Source organism: Pecten maximus, chromosome 4 (genome assembly GCF_902652985.1).
Source record: "Pecten maximus chromosome 4, xPecMax1.1, whole genome shotgun sequence".
Taxonomy (NCBI): domain Eukaryota; kingdom Metazoa; phylum Mollusca; class Bivalvia; order Pectinida; family Pectinidae; genus Pecten; species Pecten maximus.
In genome coordinates this window covers 24,951,134-24,974,751 of record NC_047018.1, presented here as the reverse complement: position 1 = coordinate 24,974,751, position 23,618 = coordinate 24,951,134, and the positions used below count along the sequence as shown (strand labels likewise).

Sequence of the window (23,618 nt, the reverse complement as noted above, 5' to 3'; positions counted from 1 at the left end):
AAATTCTTTATCTGTAGTTTGAGTTATCTCCCTTGAATTATGTAAGAGTCCTCAACAGATCCATAATAAAAGTATTTTTTAATAATGTTTTAGTAAAAGTGAGTTTAATAATATGAAAAATCCTTAGCAAAGGGTATGCATTGTATGGGAATATAAAATGTAACTTTAAATAATCAATTTCTTATCTTTGATTCATTAAAGATAAATAAATGAATTATTTCTCTTTTTGTCTAGCATGGCAACTCCTAAGTTGTTTTTCTCTATATAAATACATTTATGTATATTGGAGAGGAGGGCATCACCTGTTTATATCTAAAGTGTACGTACGAGGTGTAAAGGTTAGTCTACATTCAATGCTACACTATGTGTGTGGTCCAAAGCATGGTGACCCTTTCACATGTTTTTAGAATTCAGTAAAAATAAATTACTTATTTACTTAGATACAAAAATAAATCTGGGCATCAACTTGTCATTATTTGACCAATTTCCATCTTTTGTAACGTTGACCTTATCACCCTAAAACGCACATTTTTATCAATGTCGTTAATATTTATTAAGAAGGTCCTTGTCAGCCAGAAATACAAATCCATCCGATATAGGCATTAGTGGGAAACAATATCTATCTATCTATATCTACAGTATAGGGCCGTCACCACCAGTAACGAGACGAACACACATACCACAAGTCAAAAGAATGAACTTTTCGACCACAAACTTTGTGAGATGATGAAATCAATTAAGAAAATTGTCTATTGAAGAAACTTGTGAAAAGGTGGTGATGCAATGAGATGGGGTAAATATTGTCTTCTCCCCTACATAGAAAATGATAGTCATGACACAATAAGTAAAAAATAAATTTGGATGTCGCGTATAATGGTCATCAAACCCGGGAGAGTGCATCCTTGGACAGATGGCTATGACGACAGCACTGTCTCTGTATACGGACATGTGTTTTACACACGCTACAATTAGCACCAGTCTTTACATCTGGGGATGGCATGCGCGGCTTTGGTAAACTACACAGTTACTAGTAGTAACTGTCATCCCGTATCAGTTCATACATCACCTAACACAATCCATCACTTCCCTCTAGTCACATCACTGTACAGTACTCTATAATATACCTACCGTACTGTAACCAATAGTCACACCACTATACAGTACTCTATAATACCTACCTACCGTACTGTAACCAATAGTCACACCACTATACAGTACTCTATAATATCTACCTACCGTACTGTAACCAATAGTCACACCACTATACAGTACTCTATAATACCTACCTACCGTACTGTAACCAATAGTCACACCACTATACAGTACTCTATAATACCTACCTACCGTACTGTAACCAATAGTCACACCACTATACAGTACTCTATAATACCTACCGTACTGTAACCAATAGTCACACCACTATACAGTACTCTATATCTACCTACGTACTGTAACCAATAGTCACACCACTATACAGTACTCTATAATCTACCTACCGTACTGTAACCAATAGTCACACCACTATACAGTACTCTATAATATCTACCTACCGTACTGTAACCAATAGTCACACCACTATACAGTACTCTATAATATCTACCTACCATACTGTAACCAATAGTCACACCACTATACAGTACTCTATAATATCTACCTACCGTACTGTAACCAATAGTCACACCACTATACAGTACTCTATAATATCTACCTACCGTACTGTAACCAATAGTCACACCACTATACAGTACTCTATAATATCTACCTACCGTACTGTAACCAATAGTCACACCACTATACAGTACTCTATAATATCTACCTACCGTACTGTAACCAATAGTCACACCACTATACAGTACTCTATATATCTACCTACCGTACTGTAACCAATAGTCACACCACTATACAGTACTCTATAATATCTACCTACCGTACTGTAACCAATAGTCACACCACTATACAGTACTCTATAATATCTACCTACCGTACTGTAACCAATAGTCACACCACTATACAGTACTCTATAATATCTACCTACCGTACTGTAACCAATAGTCACACCACTATACAGTACTCTATAATATCTACCTACCGTACTGTAACCAATAGTCACACCACTATACAGTACTCTATAATATCTACCTACCAGTACTGTAACCAATAGTCACACCACTATACAGTACTCTATAATCTACCTACCGTACTGTAACCAATAGTCACACCACTATACAGTACTCTATAATATCTACCTACCGTACTGTAACCAATAGTCACACCACTATACAGTACTCTATAATCTCTACCTACCGTACTATAACCAATAGTCACACCACTATACAGTACTCTATAATATCTACCTACCGTACTGTAACCAATAGTCACACCACTATACAGTACCCTATAATATCTACCTACCGTACTGTAACCAAGTCACATCACTATACAGTACTCTATAATATCTACCTACCGTAATGTAACCAATAGTCACACCACTATACAGTACCCTATAATATCTACCTACCGTACTGTAACCAAGTCACATCACTATACAGTACTCTATAATATCTACCTACCGTACTGTAACCAATAGTCACACCACTATACAGTACTCTATAATCTACCTACCGTACTGTAACCAATAGTCACACCACTATACAGTACTCTATAATATCTACCTACCGTACTGTAACCAATAGTCACACCACTATACAGTACTCTATAATCTACCTACCGTACTGTAACCAATAGTCACACCACTATACAGTACTCTATAATCTACCTACCGTACTGTAACCAATAGTCACAGCACTATACAGTACTCTATAATCTACCTACCGTATTGTAACCAATAGTCACACCACTATACAGTACTCTATAATACCTACCTACCGTACTGTAACCAATAGTCACATCACTTTACAGTACTCTATAATACCTACCTACCGTACTGTAACCAATAGTCACACCACTATACAGTACCCTATAATATCTACCTACCGTACTGTAACCAATAGTCACACCACTGTACAGTACCCTATAATCTACCTACCGTACTGTAACCAAGTCACACCACTATACAGTACTCTATAATATCTACCTACCGTACTGTAACCAATAGTCACACCACTGTACAGTACTCTATAATCTACCTACCGTACTGTAACCAATAGTCACACCACTATACAGTACTCTATATCTACCTACCGTACTATAACCAATAGTCACACCACTATACAGTACTCTATAATATCTACCTACCGTACTGTAACCAATAGTCACACCACTATACAGTACTCTATAATATCTACCTACCGTACTGTAACCAATAGTCACACCACTATACAGTACTCTATAATATCTACCTACCGTACTGTAACCAATAGTCACACCACTATACAGTACTCTATAATATCTACCTACCGTACTGTAACCAATAGTCACACCACTATACAGTACTCTATAATATCTACCTACCGTACTGTAACCAATAGTCACACCACTATACAGTACTCTATAATCTACCTACCGTACTGTAACCAATAGTCACACCACTATACAGTACTCTATAATATCTACCTACCGTACTGTAACCAATAGTCACACCACTATACAGTACTCTATAATATCTACCTACCGTACTGTAACCAATAGTCACACCACTATACAGTACTCTATAATATCTACCTACCGTACTGTAACCAATAGTCACACCACTATACAGTACTCTATAATACCTACCGTACTGTAACCAATAGTCACACCACTGTACAGTACCCTATAATCTACCTACCGTACTGTAACCAATAGTCACACCACTATACAGTACTCTATAATCTCTACCTACCGTACTGTAACCAATAGTCACACCACTATACAGTACTCTATAATATCTACCTACAGTACTGTAACCAATAGTCACACCACTATACAGTACCCTATAATATCTACCTACCGTACTGTAACCAATAGTCACACCACTGTACAGTACTCTATAATCTACCTACCGTACTGTAACCAATAGTCACACCACTATACAGTACCTCTATAATATCTACCTACCGTACTGTAACCAATAGTCACACCACTATACAGTACTCTATAATCTCTAAATGGGTGTTCCAGCATCACACGCAACACGTGCTTTCCTCCTCGACACAAACTTATAAACATCTTTAAATATATCAATAAAAAGGAGGGAATCGTTGTTTAATTACATACATGGTATGCCCCATAATAACACGGCATCTCTCGCTCTTTTTGGTTCAATAGTTTATTCAACTTGACGCTTTGCAAGATATACAAACCAATAGGCGTAACTGGTGGTAAGAACATAGACATTCATTTAAACAGCATACATAATTTATAAGAGTAGCCAGGTGATGGACAAAGCAATTAGTATAACTGAAGATAAGTATATAGAAACATTATTTCAACAGCAAATAAACAATTTGTAAGAATTGTTCAGGATGTGCCAAACAATAGTTATAACTGGAGATAAACACATACAAATATGATACTGATCTATACCAAAGGTTGGAATCTCAGCCGTATTAACCAGCTTGATTGCAAAAACTTTCCAAGATTACATACAGACAGCAGTTTGATAAGTTTGTATAAAGGACGGATCCAGTAATATTTCTAAAGATACTTTTACGAATATCAACATATAGTGGACAAATAAGAACTAAATAGAACTCGTCCTCTACTTGGTTTAGGTAACAATAACGACATAACCTATTCGCCCTTGTGATATTACGATACCGGCCTTGTGATATTACGATACCGCCCTTGTGATATTACGATACCGCCCTTGTGATATTACAATACCGCCCTTGTGATATTACGATACCGCCCTTGTGATATTACGATACCGCCCTTGTGATATTACGATACCGGCCTTGTGATATTACGATACCGCCCTTGTGATATTACGATACCGCCCTTGTGATATTACGATACCGCCCTTGTGATATTACGATACCGGCCTTGTGATATTACGATACCGCCCTTGTGATATTACGATACCGCCCTTGTGATATTACGATACCGGCCTTGTGATATTACGATACCGCCCTTGTGATATTACAATACCGCCCTTGTGATATTACGATACCGCCCTTGTGATATTACGATACCGGCCTTGTGATATTACGATACCGGCCTTGTGATATTACGATACCGCCCTTGTGATATTACGATACCGCCCTTGTGATATTACAATACCGCCCTTGTGATATTACGATACCGGCCTTGTGATATCACGATACCGCCCTTGTGATATTACGATACCGCCCTTGTGATATTACGATACCGCCCTTGTGATATTACGATACCGGCCTTGTGATATTACGATACCGGCCTTGTGATATTACGATACCGGCCTTGTGATATTACGATACCGCCCTTGTGATATTACGATACCGCCCTTGTGATATTACAATACCGCCCTTGTGATATTTCGATACCGCCCTTGTGATATTACGATACCGGCCTTGTGATATTACGATACCGGCCTTTTTCTACATAACGCTAATGCGATAAAATTCCTAATTAACTTCCCTATACCCATCAATTGCAATGTTAATTTGTTTACAATGCATTTATATAAAATAACATTTAGAAAACCTTTCAATAAATTCATTTTCTGCTTGAATAAAAACATCTACCTAACTCTGTTTAAAGCAATGTAAAAATACTCTTTCATTATCAACATAATGAGTTAACCAGACACTACCAAAAAACGGAAGACAGCAAATCTAACTGGATAACGCCAATTATAATTTATATGATAACAATTCACCATGTCTTAATACACTGACATTAAATTAATTTCAACCAATATTTCATCATCAACATTTCCTTATGGTTAAATATGATATGGCTGATTTGACCGCGTTGGACTTGTGACGTCACAGATCTTGGACGTCATCGTCGTGGCGCGACAGGTGAAAATCGTGATTTCTTTTAAACGAACAGTCGCTATGCTCATGATGGGTTCGCAAACTCCACTTTTTGTTTTAAAAAATGGTGTGTTTTCAAATTGAGTACTGGAAATAATTCAGGGTTCACGTCAAGTCTTAAAGATTGAAGTATTTCCTCTGGTGATAAACCAGCATCGAAAATTTTGGTCTTATCATTTTCCACCAAAATAAAGGGTGGACGCAGTGTGGTAACCGTCATGAATCAGTAACACGGCAATCGACAAAGCTGTTCGTGGAAATAATTTATTATTTGATTAAAAGCAACAATGAAACTTTTTTTTGGCAGAAAATCTTAATGTTACAAGTCTCTCCTCTCGTAGACGATGGATATTTCCATTCACCAATGAATTCAATCTGATCAAAATACATATACAAAAAGGAACGGAACTGTATTGATACAGGAAATGGAAACCAAAACCGAATGCTCAAGTAAATGTGTTTTCATGAAAAGGGAAGTACGTGTGTATTCGATAAACTACATCGGAAATACAAATGCATCTACCAACTAAACCCAACAACAAAATCTGACGAAAAAACTCAAAAGTAGTGATTCTCGTGATTTTAGGCGGAAAATATACGCAAGATTTTAACCCGATGAAGGTTGTAGATGACAACGGTAACATTTGTAACGATATTCCAAGTGTATTATATAAACGGAAAAGGAATTATAGCGGTTTGTATAATGAAACTAGCCTCGAAAATTCTTTATTCATCGCGTGTGTACTGCAGTCTTTAACCAACCTATTACAATGACTTAAAAGGAAGTTGGCGAGCGGGGCTGGACGGTATCACTTTAAAAGATAACGCGTGTACGAGAATGCTATTCGATATAATCAGTGACTGTTTTATAAGAAATGATAAACCCAATCATTAAACTGAAATCTACTGACCCCGGAATACCTCTCTCTTTTTATTGTCAACCCCGTATAAATATACTGTGACGTCACCTTTCTACGCAATCGGGAACCGTCGGCACTTTCCGTAAACGAGAAAATAGTCGTTTACGGAAAGTGCCGACGGTTCCCGATTGCTTTCTACGTAGCCAGGGGCGAACAATCTAATTGAAGGCGAACAGAACGGATTCCGGAAAAACAGAAGATGTCAAGATGATATTTACGTAATACATTATATTATTGGACATTATCAAAACAGTCTATTTATACCTGCTTTATAGATCTGAACAAAAAAACGTTCGGCACGGTAGACCGTGATCTTCTATGGATAAAACTGGAAGTCTCGGAATGAACAATTATATGATTAAGACTATCAAGTCCCTGTATGATGACGTCAAATACTGTATAAAGTATATAGTCGTCTCAATGACGGTCCAGCGTGGGAAGGAGTTTAAGCAGAGCTTAACCTATCTACGGGATGTGACGTCACAACCACTCACTTTCATTTCCTTCCACAGCTCATTTCGCAATTTCTTTTCATTTAGTCCTAAGCATTGATGTCAATTTTTTTTTTAGTTTCATCGGGGTATGAAAAATGTTTTGTTTGCAAACTGTATGAATCCGCGTACGCATCCGTGTCGGCATTTTGTTGACATGTGATGTTCTACTGATTAATTTGTTCTTGGATGTCCAACTTGCCGTTCATGTCTTCGTCCTACATATAGGCGCGATAAAAAAATAAAATGCTGTTAGTAACGTTAACGCCACGGACTTATCTTTGTAACCCATAGGTCACGTAATGGAATGTTTGTACTAGATATTGTGGAAAATTATATTGGATATACTATAATTAATATATTAGAATTACGCACGAAAATACCCCAAAACTATTGAACAGAACAGGAATGGTGCACATGGTTACCGAGTTTGTTTAAGGTCCCTAAAGTCCTTTAAGGTTAACAAGTCCATATCTAATAATGACAGAGACCTATATACTAAATTATTAGTATATAGGTCTCTGATAATGATAATAAAAAACAAACAAAAATCAATTTGATTTAATGGAACCAAAAAAATCTCGAACATTAACATTTGTACAGGTTTTTCAATTATAAATGAAAATAGTGTAATAGATAGTTTGTTGGTAGAAAAAATCCCATTTAATTAATTTTCATACCATCTTCACTGTCCACAAATTCAAATTCATTATATTTTTAGGAGGTGTGGGATAAACATATCTGGAGCCCAGTTATAACTATGTAATACCTCCAGCTATACCATTTAACCTAGACCAATATATAATAATTACGGTAGCTTGTTGTAGGTCAGACAGACTGGCTTGTGGACACAAGCTGACCGATACCTACTACAACAACACCTACATCGATTGTTTTTACAGAGTTAACTCAACGTCACCGTCACTGACCAGTACAATGACCACTAACGAGTCAGGACTGACCAAAGGGGATTTGTTCCGATCGATTTATTACAAAGCCGAAGCCTTCAAAATCATTAAACTTATTAGATCTTCTGCAAATATAAACATTGGTTGTTAATAAGGTGTCGAGGACAATCTAATTTGTAGTTTTACATTGTAATTGAAATTTTGAATATAAATTTGAAGATATATGATAATATTTTTTTGCAACCCCGGGACTAACCTCACCCTCTGAAATGAAATGTAATTAGAGTATAATTTACTTTAGGGTCCATAAAAGGGCTACACAACATACACTGTATCTCAAAGAGACGGTAACTACAGTTTGTTCATAGCCAATGGTTTTTAGAAAATAACAGTAATCTTTCATGGCACAAAAATCTCTAATTTTTTTAAAAAAAGGGTTAAACATTTTTTCATGTCACCTGTTTGTATATTTTTATATGTCACCTGTCTATTTGACTCCGATACCGGTGGTATGATGTCCACCCTGTATTACCAGTAGTCTATCTTCCGTCGTGTGACGTCCGTTCTGTAATGTCACCCGTCGTGTGACGTCCGTTCTGTAATGTCACCCGTTGTGTGACGTCCGTTCTGTAATGTCACCCGTCGAGTGACGTCCGTTCTGTAATGTCACCCGTCGTGTGACGTCCGTTCTGTAATGTCACCCGTCGTGTGACGTCCGTTCTGTAATGTCACCCGTCGAGTGACGTCCGTTCTGTAATGTCACCCGTCGTGTGACGTCCGTTCTGTAGTGTAACCTGTCGTGTGACGTCCGTTCTGTAATGTTACCCGTCGTGTGACGTCCGTTCTGTAATGTTACCCATCGTGTGACTCCGTTCTGTGAAGTTACCCGTCGTGTGACGTCCGTTCTGTAATGTTACCCGTCGTGTGACGTCCGTTCTGTAATGTTACCCGTCGTGTGACGCCCGTTCTGTAATGTTACCCATCGTGTGACTCCGTTCTGTGAAGTTACCCGTCGTGTGACGTCCGTTCTGTAATGTTACCCGTCGTGTTACGTCCGTTCTGTAATGTGAACCGTCGTGTGACGTCCGTTCTGTAATGTTACCCGTCGTGTGACGTCCGTTCTGTAATGTTACCCGTCGTGTGACGCCCGTTCTGTAATGTTACCCATCGTGTGACTCCGTTCTGTGAAGTTACCCGTCGTGTGACGTCCGTTCTGTAATGTTACCCGTCGTGTTACGTCCGTTCTGTAATGTTACCCGTCGTGTGACGTGCGTTCTGTAATGTTACCCTTCGTGTGACGTCCGTTCTGTAATGTTACCCGTCGTGTGACTCCGTTCTGTGAAGTTACCGTCGTGTTACGTCCGTTCTGTAATGTTACCCGTCGTGTAACGTCCGTTCTGTAATGTAACCCGTCGTGTGACGACCGTTCTGTAATGTTACCCATCATGTGACTCCGTTCTGTAATGTTACCCGTCGTGTGACGTCCGTTCTGTAATATTACCGTCGTGTAACGTCCGTTCTGTAATGTAACCCGTCGTGTGACGTCCGTTCTGTAATGTTACACGGTGTGTGGTGTACGATACACACAGTAAATACTGTACAGGTGTTTGGTGAACGATACGCTGAGTAAATACTGTACATGTGTGTGGTGTACGATACGCTGAGTAAATACTGTACAGGTGTGTGGTGTACGATACACTCAGTAAATACTGTACAGGTGTGTGGTGTACGATACACTCAGTAAATACTGTACAGGTGTGTGGTGTACGATACACTGAGTAAATACTGTACAGGTGTGTGGTGTACGATACACTGAGTAAATACTGTACAGGTGTGTTGTGTACGATACACTCAGTAAATACTGTACAGGTGTGTGGTGTACGATACACTGAGTAAATACTGTACAGGTGTGTGGTGTACGATACACTGAGTAAATACTGTACAGGTGTGTGGTGTACGATACACTGAGTAAATACTGTACAGGGGTGTGGTGTACGATACACTGAGTAAATACTGTACAGGTGTGTGGTGTACGATACACTCAGTAAATACTGTACAGGTGTGTGGTGTACGATACACTCAGTAAATACTGTACAGGTGTGTGGTGTACGATACGCTCAGTAAATACTGTACAGGTGTGTGGTGTACGATACACTCAGTAAATACTGTACAGGTGTGTTGTGTACGATACACTCAGTAAATACTGTACAGGTGTGTGGTGTACGATACGCTCAGTAAATAATGTAAAGGTGTGTGGTGTACGATACACTCAGTGAATACTGTACAGGTGTGTTGTGTACGATACACTCAGTAAATACTGTACAGGTGTGTTGTGTACGATACACTCAGTAAATACTGTACAGGTGTGTGGTGTACGATACACTGAGTAAATACTGTACAGGTGTGTGGTGTACGATACGCTCAGTAAATACTGTAAAGGTGTGTGCTGTACGATACACTGAGTAAATACTGTACAGGTGTGTGGTGTACGATACACTGAGTAAATACTGTACAGGTGTGTGGTGTACGATACACTGAGTAAATACTGTACAGGTGTGTGGTGTACGATACACACAGTAAATACTGTACAGGTGTGTGGTGTACGATACACTGAGTAAATACTGTACGGGTGTGTGGTGTACGATACACTGAGTAAATACTGTACAGGTGTGTGGTGTACAATACACTGAGTAAATACTGTACAGGTGTGTGGTGTACGATACACTCAGTAAATACTGTACAGGTATTCGGTGTCCGATACACTGAGTAAATACTGTACAGGTGTGTGGTGTACGATACACTCAGTAAATACTGTACAGGTATGTTCAATTTATATATAACATAGTAACACAAATGACGAAGGAAGACAACTTTTTGACTCGTGCCCTGACCGGGCCTCGAACTCACGATCTACGGCACCCAATTGCCTAGCCAGAAATACCCACAGCTCAGCTTATACCGCTGCGCCAAAAATATATATGATTCAATAAGGTTAATGAAAAGTATTGATCAAACTACTAGTTACTAGAAGCCATCAGAGTATAACGTAGTAGCGATGCTTGGTATAAAAACTTGCCCAGATTACTTAATTCTTTAACATTACCCGTTGATAGTAAATTGATTAACTTATAGACAGAGGGATTAACCCGATAGAGAGGCATGATATAATTATATTATTTTATTCTGAGACCGTTAAAGGAGGGACATTTTAAAATGACATGGTATTAATCTTCTACGTCATTTTAATAGAAAGAACAGAATCTTAAACTGTGAGGAATTTTTCTATGCCGTCCAGTTTCTATTAACAGGTTATGTGAAGACAAACGTATTTTGACAATTGCCTTTTTATATTTAACAGGAAAAGGTTTACTAAGTAAGGTTGCAGACATACATAATCAATAATATGTTTATACAATGTGCATTTGGACGAGGTTAAAAAGAAAGACTCACAATCTTGCTTAAAAATGTCTAATAACCGTTGTTTTACTAACGCCAAAAAGGTCCTGGTATCAAAATTACGCTGCGCCTACCGGTGCTCGGCCAAGCCTGTTTAGCCACCCAATTTTTACAATGTTGGTTTGATCCACATTGACATACAAAATGTATCATTGATACGAATCGATGATGGACGACACAATCCAGGCATTACGTACTCCGTTGTTTTTTTTTTTTTTTTTTTTTTTTTTTATCTTTTTTATCTTTTATATATCACATAAATCCAATATTTTTTTACCGGTGATACTAGCGCTGCAACTCATAAGTTTTGAGATTTGGCTTATAATAAATTTCCCAATTTCCTTTTTTTTTCAAATTGCGGACCAAACATGTACCTCAATATGTCCTCATAACTGAATCTGTAGTAGATTTTTTTTTTTTTTTTATAAATTGATTTTTAAAATTTTACATGGTTTATCTGTCATTTCAGTCTTTAGTATAAATTAGACTTTTTTTTCGTCAAAACTCACATAATTATGTTGACACTGGGAGGATTAAGATAATCCTACTGTCGGTGTTGTTACTTATCTCATTAAATGTATACCGATTGTTTCGCGAGTTACGTAGTCGCTCGTGCGGTCCGTGGAGCGGGTGTCGCTCAAGTGACGTCACAGCCTTGCTCAAAGAGTCCATGCGACAGACAGGACGAAATCCGATCTGATGTGAGTAACTCGCGTCCATGATTTTATCTATTATAGTGCTATGGACTTGTGGTTTTACACCATTTTTATATTTTCTTACGGTGGTTTACATCGTACTTGGACCGAGCAAGTTGTTTTATACCTAAAACAAACTTTTATAAAAGAAACATCGCAATCTACATATAGCGTTTGTGTGTGAACTTTGAAGTTGTTGAAGTTTACAAAATGTCGGACTTATCATTTTCCCATATGGATTACAAAGTGTTTCCTGGAGGATATTACCGTGATCTACCATCATACCAACAGACATCAACACCGACCATCCCGCATGTGCCCGGGGGTATTGGGGACATCCCGACCCCCGCGGATATCAGCATGCTAAATGATTTCTATCAGAAGACTGACATGTTCAATGTGAATGCTAAAACCTGTGGACCCGGAGATTCTTCTCCAGACAGCGGGCACGGCGGTGACGCTAAAAACGACACGGCTTTGTGTGAGAGTGGGGAGGAGGAAGGAGTGGAGCTGGACAGTGGTATAATTGACCAGACTCCCCCCGCACGACGGTATCACAGCGACGAAGAAAACTGCGATATCAAACCGACGGGACACCGGAAACGGAAACGCCCGATACCTAAAGGTAAACCTCCATACAGTTATATCGCCCTCATCAGCATGGCCATATGTAATAATGTGGAACGCAAACTTACTCTCAATGACATTTACAAGTTCATAACGGACAAATTCCCTTACTTTAGGGACCACCCTAACCAAAAGGGCTGGAAAGGCTCAATACGTCACAACTTGGCACTCAATGACTGTTTCGTGAAGCTTCCTCGTCGCCCAGGAATGAAAGGGGCACGAGTGGGCTATTGACGCGGACTATGAGGACATGTTTGATCACGGGAGTTTCCTGAGGAGGAGGTACCGTTTTAAGGACGGTGTTCGTAAAAAGGCCCGCCATTCATCGGCCCCCAGTTCGTTAGGGTCTCCGGATGTGTTTCTACAGCCCCAACGTCATCACGCGGGTCTCAGCTGCTTGGAAAACAAAATGGCGCAGCTGCATCCTACCGACAACACGTTTGGCCATAATTACAATGTCCAACACGAATATGCTACATCCGCTGAGGAACGATCTAACAATGGTCTGTGGAATCCGTTTGTAAACGACAATGTGCAGACGACACCGATGGCACACTCTGCCAAGAGTCCCCCATCCTACGACGATGCATGTGCTACGTCTCCGCCGTCTCAAATGACGTCACCATCCAATGACGGCCAAACTTCTTCAGACGGGATAAGTAAGTACCAATCGTACATGAACGGAGTGACTGGGTTCTGGAATCAGAGCAGCTTGCACCAGTTCCAGGGTTTACATATGCCGAATCTCAACATGGCGCATACTCCCGGAATTAAAAGTGAAAGTCTGAGTCCTCTAGGTAACGCGACAAATATGTGGAACTCGCCGTACATGGATCCAGGGGTTCCATTCAAGTCTCAGCAGCCGTACCCATTCCATGGACTGGCCAGTCCCGCCCCAAACGACAAGAACTTCCCGATGACCCGTGCCCCAGGATCAGGATTCATGCCCCCTTGGTCATTTTCCACCCCTCATTAGTGACTTTCGGAGTAGACGAAGTTGACCGTGGTCAGTTGTGACAGAACATTTGATAATTTTCAGTAATACATGCATGATTTTAATATTTTATATTTATATGAAAATGACCACACGGTTTTATACTCCGCGGAAAGACATTGTAAGACAGGCTGTTGGTGCCTTTGGTACTGTTCTCCTGCACAAAACGGTGCTATTTTCTTATTTGTATTTTATGAGTTTAAAAAAAAAACATTTCTTTTATTTTTAATCTTCATTCTCTTCATTTAACGCGATTTTTATGTACATAATGCAAAATGAACGAATGCCAAAGTGGATACCAAACAAATAAAATGGCTTTTTATATATTTGTAAATATGTATGTTTGTTTTCAATTTTAATTATGTTTTACAACTTGTCGAATTTCACAGATGTGGGACTGAGCACAGGGGTATGGTTATTACAGATGTACATTTGTAGGTCCACACACAGGGGTATGGTTATCACAGATTTACATTTGTAGGTTCACACACAGGGGTATGGTTATTACAGATTTACATTTGTAGGTCCACGCACAGGGGTTTGATGGTCAAGGATTTTTCATTTACATTGGGGTAATTACATATACTTACAAGAAGTAAAATTATGTAGTTACTCCCATGTAAATACACTTCGATATAGGATCAGGAAGTAACAATCGTTTTATTTACCATTGGTTACTACGGCGAATCCTTTTATTTACACCTGGTAACTACGGCGTTTCATAAACCGTTTCAAATATAGATTGTCGCATGTTTTGAACAGCTGTCGGATTAATAGAACAGCCAGATTATACCGGGAGCTGGCGGATGTCTCGATAAGGACAACAGCGAACAAAATCGAGGAGAAAATAATTCAAAAGTACCTTAAGTTCATTATAACTGTATATGATAAGACAATACGGCACGGACATTGCGCACCTACACTCTGTGAAATTCCGAAGGAATCGGCTACAGCTGGATCACGATGGCGGTATAAGTTGTAGGTTGCAAAGGGAACAACCAACCAATTGAAAAAAATATATTTTTGAAACAGCCCCTGTGTATAGAACGTTGAGCCAAGGATAAAATGTCTGGCAGCCACTGATTGGCCAGTATGTTATGAAGTGAGAAAATAGATATGTAGCCTGATAGGTAACTATCAATAAGAAATGTTGATATAAATTTCTTAAGTCCGATTGGTTTTTTCCCAAAAGTTCACGTAATAACAGTAAACAGGTAAACATTTAAGATTTTTGAGAATGTTTACTGCGAAATTCACCTATTTTCAAAATGGCTACCCTGGAGAAAATTTGAGCTGAAGGACCCAAATTTTTTTTATTGATTAGGTGTTACAGTGTATATCAGACCCTAAACTTTTGTTATAAACCATAATCGTCATATTCAATTCAAGAATTTGAATGAAATAATCCAAAACGTTAACACTAAGGTCTATGGGAAAACAATTGGTTGGTTGGTCTCTGCAAACGACAAAGTGCCTATTTTTCGTCTGCTTGAAACAAGGATAGGACCTCTTTCTATTCAATTCAAACTTTATTTTCATTACTGCAAGAATTGTTTATAACTATTTAATTTTAAAATGATGTAGATTCTTTTCTTACAATTCATTTTTAAGCGCTATGATTTTCAGACAAGTATAATTTTGAAGTTTTGTTTACATTTATCTCTGAAAGACAAAACAAAAATCAAACCATTTGTAGGACTCCACACCGACAATCTTTTCACATAGAATGGAATGATTAAATGTATCAAAGAGTTTTTGAAGATGTAACAGAACGATGTCCGTAAATACCTCGTGATTTGATATAAATAGATTAAACAAGAGTCAGTTGAGTGTCCATACAATAAATTATACGAAACTTAAGTAATTTCCAAGTTGAATATAAACAGCTTTTTCGAAGGTTTAAGAAACAACATTACGAATGCTGACTGGACGGTTATTTTCCGCCTAAAGCTTTTCTTTCCCTTTGAAAAGAGGAATTACATTAGCAGTTTTGAAATCACCAGTAACTTCAGAAATGGACATGTAATTATAAATGGACGTGTAATTAGAAATGGACGTGTAATTAGAAATGGTAATGTTATTATAAATGGACATGTAATTAGACATGGACGTGTAATTATAAATGGACGTGTAATTATAAATGGACATGTAATTATAAATGGACGTGTAATTATAAATGGACATGTAATTATAAATGGACGTGTAATTAGACATGGACATGTAATTAGACATGGACGTGTAATTAGAAATGGACGTGTAATTAGAAATGGACGTGTAATTATACATGGACGTGTATTTAGAAATGGACGTGTAATTATACATGGACATGTAATTAGAAATGGACGTGTAATTAGAAATGGACGTGTAATTATACATGGACGTGTATTTAGAAATGGACGTGTAATTATACATGGATGTGTATTTAGAAATGGACGTGTAATAGAAATGGACGTGTAATTAGAAATGGACGTGTAATTAGAAATGGACGTGTAATTATAAATGGACGTGTAATTAGACATGGACATGTAATTTTAAATGGACGTGTAATCAGAAACGGACATGTAATTAGAAATGGACATGTATTTAGAAATGTAATAGGAATCTGGACTACCGGTACAGCGTTTACCTAGCTGGAATCTGATCCAGACCTGTACTTTTACCGACATCAATACATGTATTACATAATTCCTCGAAGACAAAATCTTCAGTTACATGCATGAAACTGAGTAAAGACTTCGAAGTAAATGTATATACAAATTAGTGAAAAAGATTAGGATAAATCTAAAAGCCTTGGAGGTAGATTTTCAACAATTTTTGATGTAATGGTGGCAGAGATGTATATACTGATATACAAGTCTCTGATTGTGGTAAATCATTTGTTAAAATGATTTGCTATATAGAAGTTTCCTCGTAACTCTTTTTATCATTGATATTGAGTACAGATTTAGTATTTATACCCCTGCAACGAAGTTATAGGGAGGGGTATACTGGAACCAGGTCTGTCTATCTGTAGGGAGGGGTATACTGGAATCAGGTCTATCTGTCTGTAGGGAGGGGTATACTGGAACCAGGTCTGTCTGTCTGTAGGGAGGGGTATACTGGAACCAGGTCTGTCTATCTGTAGGGAGGGGTATACTGGAACCATGTCTGTCTGTCTGTCTGTAGGGAGGGGTATACTGGAACCAGGTCTGTCTGTCTGTCTGTAGGGAGGGGTATACTGGAACCAGGTCTGTCTATCTGTAGGGAGGGGTATACTGGAACCAGGTCTGTCTGTAGGGAGGGGTATACTGGAACCAGGTCTGTCTGTCTGTAGGGAGGGGTATACTGGAACCATGTCTGTCTGTAGGGAGGGGTATACTGGAACCAGGTCTGTCTGTCTGTAGGGAGGGGTATACTGGAACCAGGTCTGTCTGTCTGTCTGTAGGGAGGGGTATACTGGAACCAGGTCTGTCTGTCTGTAGGGAGGGGTATACTGGAATCAGGTCTGTCTGTCTGTCTGTAGGGAGGGGTATACTGGAACCAGGTCTGTCTATCTGTAGGGAGGGGTATACTGGAACCAGGTCTGTCTGTCTGTAGGGAGGGGTATACTGGAACCAGGTCTGTCTGTCTGTAGGGAGGGGCATACTGGAACCATGTCTGTCTGTCTGTCTGTAGGGAGGGGTATACTGGAACCAGGTCTGTCTGTCTGTAGGGAGGGGTATACTGGAACCATGTCTGTCTGTCTGTAGGGAGGGGTATACTGGAACCAGGTCTGTCTGTCTGTAGGGAGGGGTATACTGGAACCAGGTCTGTCTGTCTGTAGGGAGGGGTATACTGGAACCAGGTCTGTCTGTCTGTAGGGAGGGGTATACTGGAACCATGTCTGTCTGTCTGTAGGGAGGGGTATACTGGAACCAGGTCTGTCTGTCTGTAGGGAGGGGTATACTGGAATCAGGTCTGTCTGTCTGTCTGTAGGGAGGGGTATACTGGAACCAGGTCTGTCTATCTGTAGGGAGGGGTATACTGGAACCAGGTCTGTCTGTCTGTAGGGAGGGGTATACTGGAACCAGGTCTGTCTGTCTGTAGGGAGGGGTATACTGGAACCATGTCTGTCTGTCTGTCTGTAGGGAGGGGTATACTGGAACCAGGTCTGTCTGTCTGTAGGGAGGGGTATACTGGAACCATGTCTGTCTGTCTGTCTGTCTGTAGGGAGGGGTATACTGGAACCATGTCTGTCTGTCTGTCTGTAGGGAGGGGTATACTGGAACCAGGTCTGTCTGTCTGTAGGGAGGGGTATACTGGAACCAGGTCTGTCTATCTGTAGGGAGGGGTATACTGGAACCAGGTCTGTCTATCTGTAGACATATCTTGTCCCGACAGCTCCTTAACTTGTGGACCGATTTTCACAAACCTTCACAGGAATGTTAGAGAACATGTGAAGATGTGCGTGCAACTATGTTAATTCTAAAATTGTGGTTCCCATGGTAACTGATCACTATTAACAGGTTATTCTTGTGTGTACAACTCATCCTGCACTTGTGGACCGATTTTCACAAAAAAATTAACGGGAATGCTTTTTCCTACATTTATTTTGTTGTTGTCGACACGGTAACTGCTCACTATTAACAGGATTTTATTTTCCGGACAACTTCCCCTGAGCCTGTGGACTGATTTCAACGAAAATTGAAAGACATGTTAGGGGATATTTGTAGATAATCATACAGCTGCTTTAATTCCAAACTTTTGATTGCCATGGTAACTATAATCACTATTAGCATGTTTTTATCGTTTGGAAAACTCTTCTTTATATGTGGACCAATTTTCACAAAAAATCTCAGGAATACTAGGGACCACGTGTAAATGTTTTGATCTTCTATTTCCCCCCGTTTATTAAAAAGTGTTTGGGTAGAGGTGGGAATCATTTTGGAGTGAGGAGAGGGAAATATTAATCAGCCATCTTGGCCACAGTTCTAGTTAAGGGTGATTGGGGAGCGGGTACGTATTAGTCAGCCATCTTGTTAGATTTTTAAATATTTTTTTTACTAATTTTGTTAAAGATGTTGTTTTTTTTTTGTTCGCTTGACAAGTTTCCGAACTCTGTTTCTTAAAAGCTGTTACGCTCAGGATCTTAAGCTACTTTGTCTAAAGTTCTGATAATACATTTCTGACGATTTTAAATGCATGGTGTCAGGTGAACAGGAACAGAGTCTTTCAGGTCGCCAGGCTGGATTCACTGTTGTTTATGAACTAAACGTTATCCGAAAAATTTTGCAATATAAATTTTGACTATTTTTGATTTAAACTTTTACTTGTCTTCGTCAGATTGGTCTTATAAATAAGTGACTTTGTAGCTTAAAGTCCACTATCATCTTCTGTGTAAATACCATTCTGTAACGGGTACACAACTGATCACATTATGACAGATAAACTGTACATGCAGTTACGTTAATAGTTTACGTAAAACCTATTTGGAGGAAATAAAGGAATAAATAATCAACAATAAAGATTTGAGTATGCGTACAAATGTCTGCTTTGTCTGGTTAAGTTGAACTTCACTTAAATCATCTTAATTAGCGCTTATTTAAAGGTCAAATGTCACCATTTTGGTCACGGTTATACCCATGTACAGCCGGTATACAAGCTGTGAAGATCCCCGATGCAATACTACATCCATATAGAGACCAGAGGTCTGGTATAGGGACCAGAGGTCTGGTATAGGGACCAGAGGTCTGGTAGAGGGACCAGAGGTCTGGTATAGAGATCAGAGGTCTGGTATAGAGGCCAGAGGTTTGGTATAGAGACCAGAGGTTTGGTATAGAGGCCAGAGGTCTGGTATAGGGACCAGAGGTCTGGTATAGGGACCAGAGGTCTGGTATAGAGGCCAGATGTCTGGTATAGAGACCACAGGTTTGGTATAGAGACCAGAGGTCTGGTACAGAGACCAGAGGTCTGGTATAGAGGCCAGAGGTTTGGTATAGAGACCAGAGGTCTGGTACAGAGACCAGAGGTCTGGTATAGAGGCCAGAGGTCTGGTATAGGGACCAGAGGTTTGGTATATAGACCAGAGGTCTGGTATAGGGACCAGAGGTCTGGTATCGAGACCAGAGGTCTGGTATAGGGACAAGAGGTCTGGTATAGGGACCAGAGGTCTGGTATAGAGACCACAGGTCTGGTATAGAGATCAGAGGTTTGGTATAGGGACCAGAGGTCTGGTATAGATACCAGTTGACTGGTATAGAGATCAGGGGTCTCGTGTAGGGACCAGAGGTCTGGTATAGAGGCCAGAGGCCTGGTGTAGAGACCAGAGGTTTGGTATAGAGACCAGAGGTCTGGTATAGAGACCAGAGGTCTGGTATAGAGGCCAGAGGTCTGGTATAGAGGCCAGAGGTCTGGTATAGGGACCAGAGGTCTGATATAGGGACCAGAGGTCTGGTATAGAGACCAGAGGTTTGGTATAGAGACCAGAGATTTGGTATAGAGACCAGGGCCCATATTCATAAAAAAACTTAAGTTAAGTATTTCACTTAAATAAATACTTAAGTAGGACATTTGTACTTAAGTACTAAGATAAACTTAAGTATTTACTTAATTCAAGGTTTTATCTTAAGTTGTATTCATAAAACTACTTAAGCTTAAGTATTACTTAAGTTTTTACTTAAAGTTAAATAACGTCATGAGGATGTTTAACTTCCTTTAAAAATACTTAAGTAAATACTTAACAACACAGGTGAAAGATGACTTCACGAAATCAACAAAAATCAACTTGTTTTTAAGAAAAAAATCATTAACTTCAGATTTTGTTGTATTCAATCATTTAAAACAAGATGTAAAGGTTTGAATCGAAGATGGAGGAGTCAATCTCACTGTCGTTAAGGCCCATTACGAAGTCAATACTACAACGACACGGAACAATTGTAGTTTATAATGAACATACACACATCCCAATCAAATTTTATTTAGATAAAACTTCATTTTTGTTTCTCTTGCTAACTTTGACAAACCAGAAATACTGCCTCCAAAGTTTTATTGTATCTTTTATTCATTATTAAAAAAAAATATGTACATTGTTTATCTATAGAGTTCGTACCTGTGTATTAAAAAAACATTGAGGTTACTTCTACTTTAACTTAAAACCTGTTCATGTGCATTCCGGCCCTGTCATGTATTTAGTACTCCCCTGCTTTGATAACGAAACGAAAGTTTTAAATAACAGTTGATTGTTGTGACAGTTCTATCATGTTTGGGGAGCGGGATTTTACAGATCGTACAATGTAACTAGGGGTTTGATATGTACATTTCAACTGATGTTTGGTTTAGTGGAAATCAACTAAAACATACTTGTTCTCCTTGACTCTACGATGGACACGCTATGTGCATTTTTAGCCTGAAAGACGAGGTTAGTCTAATTTTTGTTCTTTCTTCCGGCTCTCTCCTGATTAATGCATTTGAACTGTTCAATCTGCCGGCAACCTGAACCCACGCTTGCCTATTTGCAGATGCCGACATTCCGTCCTTAAATCGTCCACGTATGACATGTTTTCTTTCACTTGTAAACATGTACTAGCCTCACCATCGCCAGACATTCGTCCTTTGTCAAGTTTGGTCATCTCGTCTTTTTTGCTGTTGCCATTTCCGGATTCTGATTGTCTTGGAATGCCAGGAACGCCGGCGCCAAATTTCGCGTTTTACGAAAAACATCACGCAGCTACTTAACAACAACATAGCAACTACATGAAATACTTAAATACTTATACTTAGCTAAGTATGCACTAAGTAAATACTTAAGTCGTTTATGAATAGTACTTAAGTTCTAACTTAAGTTTTATTTAACTAAGTAAAATATTCATAGTTAAGTATAACTTAAGTCAAACTTAAGTATTATGGTCTCTATACCAAACCTCTGGCCTCTATACCAGACCTCTGATCTCTATACCAGACCTCTGGTCCCTATACCAGACCTCTGGTCCCTATACCAGACCTCTGGTCCCTATACCAGACCTCTGGTCTCTATATGGATGTAGTATTGCACCGTCTTTAAAACGCCCTCTTACAATTCTTTTACGTTCGTTAATTAGGCGAACCATCTGTAGGCACTCATCCTGTGTCCAGTTCGGACGTCTTGTTTTTTTTTATGTCGCCATTAATATTCTTGGAATGCCAGGAACGCCGGTGCCAAACCGCACGTTTTTTTTCCGAAAAATGTCACGAAGCTACCTAACAACAACATAGCAACTAAGTTAAATACTTAAATACAAGAACTTAACTAAGTATGCACTAAGTAAATACTTAAGTCGTTTATGAATAGTACTTAAGTTTTAACTTAAGTTTTATTTAACTAAGTAAAATATTTATAGTTAAGTATAACTTAAGTCAAACTTAAGTATTTAACTTAAGATTTTTTATGAATATGGGCCCAGAGGTCTGGTATAGGGACCAGAGGTCTGATATAGGGACCAGAGGTCTGGTATAGAGACCAGAGGTTTGGTATAGAGACCAGAGATTTGGTATAGAGACCAGAGGTCTGGTATAGAGACCAGTTGACTGGTATAGAGACCAGTTGACTGGTATAGAGACCAGTTGACTGGTATAGAGATCAGGGCCCATATTCATAAAAAAACTTAAGTTAAGTATTTCACTTAAGTAAATACTTAAGTGGGATATTTGTACTTAAGTACTAAAATAAACTTAAGTATTTACTTAATTCAAGGTTTTATCTTAAGTTGTATTCATAAAACTTCTTAAGCTTAAGTATTACTTAAGTTTTTACTTAAAGTTAAGTAACGTCATGAGGATGTTTAACTTCCTTTAAAATACTTAAGTAAATACTTAACCACTCAGAAGAAAGATGGCTGGGCGAAATCGGCAACGCGTATTTCAAGAGAGGAAGGACCCGCTACAGTTGTACGAGGATAAAGATTTGATCGCCCGTTACAGGATGAATGCTTTTGGCATCCGGTTTGTGTCCTGTATGCTTCGTCCATACCTGGAATCACCGACAGATCGGAACCATGCACTCTCTGTCACAGTTAAAGTTGCCATTGGGCTGAGATTCCTAGCCACAGGTAAAATGCAGTTATGCAATGGTGATGACTTTGGTGTTAGTCAGCCGACGGTGTCCAGAGTAGTAACACAATTCATTAACGCTTTGACAATGCCACAGATTGTTGCCAGATTTATCAAATTTCCGAGAAGCGATGCGGAGGTAAGTACAGTAGGTAAACGAACTGTTATATTCCGTGGCTAACTAAGTTACCCTGTTTTGTTTTGTTGTTGCTGTCCCCCCCCCCCCCCCCCCCCCCCCCCCCATAAAATGGACATAATTTACTAGCCATCCCTGAAAATTTAGTAAAAATATATCAAAACCCGAGTGAATGCATAACTGGAATAACGTGTGTTCAAATTTTACATAAGGGTCACTACTCTCTAAATGGCGCAAAAAATGCTAAATCCTCTCGGGGAACTCATTTCCACATTGTACTGGTGGTTCCCACAAAATGTTGAAGATATTTGTTGTATAGTGAGCTATTGCATATCCTTCTACTGGCAGATATTTGGCCTGTAGAATGCTGGGTTAAGGGGCTACAAAGTTTG

At 39.1% G+C, this 23,618-nt stretch overlaps 1 protein-coding gene across 1 annotated transcript; it reads left to right on the top strand.

Moving 5' to 3' along the window:
- The first annotated feature begins 12,391 nt into the window (after positions 1-12,391).
- Positions 12,392-14,382, top strand: LOC117325592 (forkhead box protein D3-like). The gene has a single exon (XM_033881928.1). It carries the CDS (start codon positions 12,638-12,640, stop codon positions 13,286-13,288), a length of 651 nt encoding a protein of 216 aa, XP_033737819.1. The 5' UTR covers positions 12,392-12,637; the 3' UTR covers positions 13,289-14,382.
- Positions 14,383-23,618: the final 9,236 nt, after the last annotated feature.